Source organism: Lissotriton vulgaris, chromosome 2_2 (assembly GCF_964263255.1).
Source record: "Lissotriton vulgaris chromosome 2_2, aLisVul1.2, whole genome shotgun sequence".
Lineage (NCBI taxonomy): Eukaryota > Metazoa > Chordata > Amphibia > Caudata > Salamandridae > Lissotriton > Lissotriton vulgaris.
Window position 1 is genome coordinate 71,586,287 of NC_141688.1, and position 8,576 is coordinate 71,594,862.

General features: G+C 43.0%; 1 protein-coding gene across 1 annotated transcript in view; it reads right to left on the minus strand.

Moving 5' to 3' along the window:
* Nucleotides 1–2,671, minus strand: part of CIMAP1C (ciliary microtubule associated protein 1C) — a 75,077-nt gene extending 72,406 nt beyond the window's left edge. The window contains exon 1 of the mRNA XM_086959862.1: nt 2,566–2,671. Coding sequence (XP_086815988.1) covers nt 2,566–2,656 — 91 coding nt within the window. The 5' untranslated portion in view covers nt 2,657–2,671. The remainder of the gene's footprint in view (nt 1–2,565) is intronic.
* Between the last annotated feature and the right edge of the window lie 5,905 nt (nt 2,672–8,576).

Below are 8,576 nucleotides of genomic sequence, written 5' to 3' on the forward strand. Positions count from 1 at the left end.
GCGCACATACATGCACTATGGGCATGTGTGTGCGTCACATGCCACCTTCAAAAATGCCAAGTTGTGCATTTTTAAAAGAATTTGCAAATTAACATCAACTACAAGTTGGTGTTAATTTGTGATTTCTTAACCAAAATTCGCAATTGAAAAATGCTACATACATAGCATTTAAGGAATCTCAAAATTGCGATTCCTTAAATGCTATGGCAAAATAAGGAATCGCAAATTTGCGATTTTTTGATGCATGCCAAAACATGCAAATAGACCGTTTGAGATTCGCAAAGGCCGAAATTCGCCTTTGCGATTGGCAAACGGCTTGATACATCTAGGCCAAACTATGTTATTGCACCTGCTCTTGTCACAGAGGCGTGCATGCGGCTGGCATGCCCCTGAAGGAAGGCATCCTTTGTATTACACCATTTAATTCATGCTTCACAAAGGGATAAAAAACAATGGAATTTACAATGCCAATAGCTCAAAACAATGTCATTGCGAGACCTATTGCATTGCAAATGCTTGTTTACCCCTGCCAGTGGAGGCCATTCTCCTCCTAAGGACAGGCGTCCCCACATTCCTTTGTGCCTGTCCTTCGTTGTGCTTTCCCTGCAGAAATGTAAGGTATTGGCTGGCCTCCTCACTGTCACACTCAGCACTGTCACACTCTGTCCCCTGGTGTTCTGCAGACAGACAGCAAAACAATGCCGCGTGAGCCCAAAACCTGTCCTCCCCGTAACTCCTGTCCCTGCTTTGAAACTGAGGTCGCTGCCGCTGGCAGACATTTCCCACCACTTCCCTTTTAATGGAGGGAAGGACCTGCGTACTGCATCTTTCGTTGGCCGTATTTTCGAGCTTTCTCTCTGGACTTATGGATTAATAAATCAACATTTCCCACGGAAGCCCAGCAGGAGGTACAGTGAACTTTTCCTTACTTCACTACCGTGCATCTGACGTGAGAAGAGGGACGGTGTAGATTTTATGAGCGTGTCTGTTATAAGGGGGCTTATCTGCAGTAGGTGCAATGGATGTGTGCATCTGAGAAACAGTGTTTATGTGCAAAAGCTAGAGGAGCTGTGTGTGGCTTAATCTTCTATGTTTGAGAGAGGGCTGCTGGTGTGTTTGCTATGACACTAGGCAGGTGTGTTTGTGATAGTGCTGGCTTGGGTGAGCGGGGACACCTCACTCATAGTGTGACTGTGAAGGGAATCCTGTCCCTGTGCTTGTTTTCAACGTGTGGCTGTTTTAAGTACTGTCTTTGTTTAATGTGTGCATAGGGAGATTTTATGTTTAACAGATCTGTGGTTAGCGTGCTTTTGTGAGTTTGTGTGCAGTTGCGTTGATTTTTTTAATGTGTTGGTGACCCCGCCGCAGCGACAGCCCTCCCCCTGGAAGTCATCTGTTACTAACATAGCTCTGATAATCGGTGAATTGTTCAGTGGTGTTTCTCAGAAGTGCCTTGAAATGTACCCTACACGCAGAGCCATATTCTGACAAGAAGGGCATGACATTGTGCATTAGGGCACAAGAGGTTTCTCAAGATGTCCATCAAATGCAGAGAGACATTCCTTCATCAGAAGCACTTCCTTGGTGCAGGCAGAGCATCCCCAAACCCACAAGTTCATTATTTAGTTCCAGGAGCCAGTCCATTAAAATGATGTTTTGTAGAAAAGAGTCGACAATGGTCCCCAGAAGTGTCTTTGTAGTGGGCAGGTGTAATATTTATGAAATAAGATTTAATAATTGCTTGTAAAATAAACTTGTGTTATATAGTCACAATATATGGGTGCTTAAACAGTTCCTGTGATTGTATACTTCATTAAGAGAAGACACCACTTGATTAACTACTTATAATGCCACTACCTTTCAGTATCTTGCTGTGTGCTTCTATCTTCCATATCAACAATTGAGCTCTCTGCAAATAAACCACATTTCAGCACGTGCTCCCCTGGACTGAAAGGCTGCCTCGAGAATTGTCTCACCATAAATAAATACCCTGATCCCCCAACAAAACAGCAGCACGTTTACTTGTGAAATCCAAGTAACAACGCAAGCTGTGAATCTGAATTCTGAGCATCCTTAGAAATACCATTATAAAGTTTTATTCCAGACCGAGCCCAGTACCATGGAGGAGGGAAACGATGCAACTTTCTGCGGAGAAAGGGGTGTGTGTGACTGCAGAGAGTAAATACAACCCATTCAGGAATCTGCAAGATTCTGTGATTAGACATGGCTATATTTTAATTGAGCTTCTGGCCACTGAATTAATCAACCATAAACAGGCTGGCTGAAAAAAATACGGACCAGGCCACCCAGCACTTTCTGAGATAAGATAGGACAGCCATCTATCCTGCAACCAATATACCCCAACATCTATTTTAAGGATGAAACTGACCTGAGTAAAATCAAGTACCTGTATAATTTAAAGTGCCCTCATCCGAGGCCCCAGTGTTAACAAATTGACGTTCCCACACCCAATCATGTTCTAAACAAACAAACCAGTCAACGTGGGTCTCAATTAGAACGAGAGGCGGGGTTTATTTCCGTCTTTGGCTTTTGAAAAACACTCACATGAGCTCAAAAGCTTGTCTCGCAAGCTGTAGGCTGGTTCTCTGTACATGCTGAAGTCATGGTTGATATATCCGACACAAGGTGGTAGCATGTATCTGGCAGGTCCTGGGCCTGTAAAACACATGAGAAAGAAAAATGAGTGACTCTTGAACGTATTTAGATCCATGACCTTGCGTATTTCAGCTTAACCCACACTCCCAACCTTTAATTTGACTACATCATCAAAAAAATATCAAAACTTACGTTTTCACTTACGATTTGAAAACTAAATGGTGTTTTATGAATGTCCTTATGTAAATGCCAAAGAATATTCAGTGATGTGGGCCTCATCACAGTCAATACTCATTACCTCTATGCAAAATTCTAAAACGTTCATAAAAACGGAACGAATCCAGAAACAACCAAGTGGAAATGTAGGAAGGAACCTAAGAAAATATGTTTGGATTAAGCTGAGTCGAGAATGCGACTGGTTGAAACATGTCAACATCTTTAAATCTGTAGCTGACTGAATCAAGGAAAGTCTGGCTATGGGAGGGAAACATTAATTTACTGAATATATTCATAATCTTCTTTCAATGTTTGCATTCTCTTTGCAACTTTTAACATTTATTGGGCAAACAACAACATTCAACATGATTACAATTTTACCAGATCATATTTTGAGTTTGTGATTCTTAATTTAGATAATCCTGATTAGTGTAAGTATTCAATAGCCATTTTAGTTACTTATGTATACATTTTGTAGAGAACACATTGCATAACCGAGCTACTTCTAGGCGCTAGCCAGACAGCAAGAGGTGAATTGAACTCTGGAAGTTAATTACTAGGATAGAAAGGTTTTCAGTTTTTTTTAATGAATGACAGGAGGTTGTAAGAGGTTCAAATATGCTGAGGCAGGTTGATCCACTGGTGTGTTCTATCCACTGAGATGCATTTATCTCCTCACAGCTTGCTGTTGTTTTGGACGGTAAGGAGGTTAAGGTGGTTAGAGAAGTCTGGTGTGTATTCTGTGTATTACTTAAGTTTGCTCTATAAGTGCTTAGATTCTGAGTCCTCAAGTTATACGACCATAGCACCCAGTGTTTTGAAAGTTTTCCTGTCTTTTAATGCCAGCCAGTCTAAGTTTCTGTAATGCTGGGTGATGTGTTGCCTAGCCTATAGATAATGAATACAGCAGGTCTGTGGGCCTTTTTTTTAAGTCCGTTAATTTACCAGGCAGTCCAATTAATAGGGCGTTGCAGGAGTCTAACAAAGAGTTTACTAGCGCTCTGACTAATGAAGGGTGGTGGTCTTTGCAATTTTAGTGGAACGGGAGTTTGTACATTGACCTAGAGGGTGCATAGGGTTTTAGCCTTAGTTTTGAAAGTCAGAACTTCTCTGAAGAAGAGTAGATGGGACTGGTGGCGTCAATTTTTTTTAAGAAGTGGGAATGAATTATCCACATTGCAATTGCCTTTAGACCAGTGGAGACATTTCTGAATTGATTTTCTGCTCCTGTGACTCATGTATACTTGCATGTCATCTATCTAAGTGTGGAATAGGAGCTTTTCAGAAGCAAATTCGGTGTTTTAGAGACATTACATAAATATTGAAACATAAGGGAGACTGTGGGGGGGATCCTCGGGCACCCCACATGTCACTGGATAATGAGGAAGGTAAACAAAACCAGTCTGACTTCTTGTGACCTCTCTTTGAAGAAAGATATTAATCAAGCAATGACCTTCTTACGACCTTCCTATGACATGGACCACGGACTCAATGCTGTAGAAGAATATTGTGATCCCCATTATCAAAAGAATACTCAGTATTCTGTCTTTAATCTTTTTGTGTTGCTCTGCTAACCAAGCCTAGGGCCAGTGTTCTGTCCTTAAAAGGTATATGGTAATTGGTACAATTCTTATTGGCCAAGACAACCTACCTGTAAGTCTCTATTATATGGTAGGGAATGTAGGTTTTCAGGACTTCAGTGGACAAACAGCCACATGCATCAAACAATTTTGGAGTCGCAAACGGTGCGAATCGCAAAATTCGGCCGTTTGCGATTCCAAAATCACTATTTGGGGTGCCTCAATCCACAAGTACAAGAAATCGCTATTTTTTGCGATTTCAGAAAATGCGAATGCATTTAAGTAATCACATTTTTGCGATTCCTTAAATGCAATGCATGAATGTTTAAAAAATTGCGAATTCGCAAATAGGGGGAGCAAATTAACACGAGGTTGAACCTCGTGTTAAATTGCGAAATCTTTCAAAAATGCACAAAAATGTATTTTTGAAAGTGTCATGTCACACACACACATGTCCTTTGGACATGTGTGTGTGAAACTTGCACTTACAAAAACATTTCAAGGGTGCAGGGGGGGTCCTTTGGACCCCCCTCAGCACCCTTGAAATGCATTAACAAATTGCGATTCGCAAAATGAAAATCGCAAAATGTTAATGCCTTCCCATTGATTCCTATGGGCCTTTTGGCCCATAGGAATCAATGGGAAGGTTTTCCTTAATTGCGATTCGCATAATGTGAATCGCAATTAAGGAATATTAAGAAATCGCAATTTATTTAGCGATTTCTTGATGCATTGCATTTTGCAATTCCTTAATTGCGATTCCTTATTTTTCGCAATTAAGGAATCGCAAAATGCAATATTGATGCATGTACCTGATAATGCACTAAGGGTGCACTGTTGTGGTGTCTGGTGTAATTTTAAAGCCAGACCTCCTTTGCAGACTGCTTAAAAAAAACTATATCCAAATTCGACTTTCGATTTAAAAGTGCTACCAAAGTCCAAAAGAACCATTTTGTTACATGTCAGTCACGCCTAAGGTCTGCTCTCTGTTCCCCAAGGGTAAGGTGCATTTTTATAAAAAGCAGGGACAATATAAAAAAATATTCATATGCCATTGCAGGGAAAAACTGCCAAAGTTGTTTTTCCATATACAAAAACAATGTGAAAATACAAACGTCGACAAGTCTTCAGATTTGTTGATATAACAAAATCTTCCTTTATTTAATTCCACTTTACTACAAAAAAAATCTAGCAACCAAAACATCCAGCCAACGCGTTTCGTTTAAAATCAATTGAACTTCGTCAGGACTTACGTATCTCATTCAGTATTGCTTTTCATATTCCATGAACTGGTAATGTGGTCTTATACCGCAACGCTTCATCAACACACCGCCATCACCCAATCAGTGTGCTGACAAATCGCTGCTGTACGGATTCGGGAATCGAATGGGGGATACTAATACCCACTTTTTTTGTAATGGGATTAAGTTTAAGAGGCTACCAGACTTGGTGCGGGACTTTAGATATAACTGATTGATGGGATACCACATATGGACACATTACAAAGTTCCTGGAATATGAAAAGCATTTGGAAGACGCCCAGGACCTCAGTGATGAGGAAGTTGAATACCTATCCGCACACACAGTGACCAGGGACCTGTCTAGAGCTAGAGGTAGAAGAGGATCCAGCTGAGATGAACCAGATCTATACCTTGGGAAAAGAGAGCTTGAGATACAGCTGACTTTTAAAGCCCTAGAAGCAGACAGGGTGGCCCTAGCCAAGAAGAAGTGGTCATGTGAAGAGAGGAGAACCGTCAGGGGTGGTAGAGAGGAAGATGGTGGCAGCAAAGAGTAGTCAAAAGTGTCCAGGGGTGGTGAGTTTGACCCAAGACTAACTAAGTGGATTGTCCCTAAGTGCCAGGAGGGTGATGGCATAGAAAAATGCCCGACAGCTTTTGAGAGGGCCCTATAGATAAGTGGGGAGAGTTCTCAGTCCTGGGGTTTACTCTTGTGGGAACTGATCCGGTGGAGAGGAGAGATAGGTGCTTAATCTTAGAGGGAGAGGAGGTTGAGTCATATCCCCATATAAATCAGAACTTATTCAGAAGTTTTGGTCTCACCCCTGAGCAGTCGAGGATGAAGTTTAGGGACACCCCGAAAGTGAGTAACCAATTGTAGACTTATCTGTCAAGACACTAGAAGGCTGAATACAGTACAGAACTATGAGGGGCTATGCAATTTGTTTTTCAAATAGCACATACTGGCCAATTGTCCCTCAGAGAATTTATACCAGTATCGAGTTGACTATGAGCTGTCTCATCCCAGGGAACTAGGTGAGATAGCAGATGAGTGGGATCACACCAGGGTGACCAAGACGAACCAGGGAGGTGATCTGAAGAAGGGAGGAAAGGTCAGGTCCCTTCCCAGGGGAAAACCTTGGGTAGCCAAGTTAAAGAACAGAAAGAGTCCACAAGAGGTTCCCAGAGCCAATTCATTTACAAGGGGAAGGGATATCAAGGAAAGATTTTTGACCATACAAAGACTGGGTTCTGTTATGACTTCTTACAGCCAGGATACAAAAGGGGAGATGCAGTCTGCTCAAAGAAGCCCCCCACTGGTGGCAGTCCAAGGGGATTGCGAGTGTAGATGTGGGGATTAACGTTTGCCCAGAGATGGGGGTGACTTTAGTTTCCATGGATGGAGTGGACGTTGAAACAATGGTAGCCTTATCTCCAAGCTTTGAGAAGTACAGGCTAATGCCTAAGATCAACAGGACTAAGGGTGAGGATTTGGGGGATACAGGAGTCAGGGTAACCATGGTGATAAAAAACTGGTTTCCTCAGAGAAGATCCTACCTGATGCATTTTACCAGGTTACCTATGCAGACACAGAGTGAAGCTGCATCCCATGGCAATGGTGAGCTTGGTATGGGGAGATGTGGCTGGTCCTAAGAAGGTAGTTGTGTTTCCTGGCCAAATTGAGTGTCTACTGGGAAATGATCTTGACGTTTCTGAAGGGTTAGGGGTGGAGCAGCAGGTCCATGCTCAGATGATGGCCCTCCATGAGTGGGTTTGTACTGTGATGAGGGCACAGGCTTCACATCAATTGGGTACTGGGCACTTGGACCCTGGAACAATGGGCCAAGCCTTTAAGATTAAGAGAAAGGGTAAAGGGTCTGGTGAGTCAGCCCACATTGCTCAAGAGGGCCAAAAGGAATCCAGTACTGTGAGAGACGATCTGGTACCAGAAGATGGGATTCCATCCCTGCAAGATCTGTCCGACTTGGCAGAGTTGCAGGGAGCCAGTGGACCCTCCAGAGAGGAGCTGTGCAAGGGGCAAAGGGATTGCCCCACTTGTGAGGGCTTGAGACAGACTGCCTACAGGCAAGAGTCAGGTGATGTCACTGGTTACCACAGAGTCTATTGGGGGGCTGAAGTCCTCTATACTAAGGGCAGGGACCCCAAACCAGGGGTAACTAGGAGAGTGGTGAACCCCCAGCAACATAAAGAGTTCCTCTGCACATTGGTGCATTACACCCCCTTAACAGGATATTTGGAACATACCAAGAGCTGGAAAAGACTAGTAAACAATTTCTTTTGCCCCCTTATGTCTGACAAGGTAAAGGAATTTTTTGACTCCTGTGTACAGTGTCACCTGTCAAGCCGGTGGCAAGGCTGGGGATAAGCCAAAGGTTCCCTTGATTCCTCTGCTAGTGGTTGAAACTCCTTTTGAGAGTGTATGGATTGACATTGTTGGTCCCCTAAACCAGCCAATTGCCTCTGGAATCAGACATATATTGGTGGTAGTAGGCCATGCCACCAGATACCCAGAAGCAATACCCCTCAGGACGGTCACTACTCTCACAGTGGCCAGAGTCCTTCCTGGCATCTACACCAGAGCGGATTAACTTTGTGTCTGCCTATCTGTAGGGGATGTGAGATGAATGTGGTGTTACTTACAAGTTCACCACCCCATAGCATCCTCAGAGCAATGGTCTGGTGGAAAGATTCAATAAGACCCTGAAGGGCATAATTATGGCTTAAATGACAAGCTCTGGAGGAGATGAGATGTTCTCCTCCCATGCCTGCTGTTTGCTTACAGAGAGGTGCCATAAAAAGAGGTTTGTTTTAGCCCCTTTTAGTTATTGTTTGGCCATCCTGTAAGAGGGCCATTGTGTTTTGTGAGAGCAGCTTGAGTAAAGCCTGTCAAAGAGCCCAAGTCAGA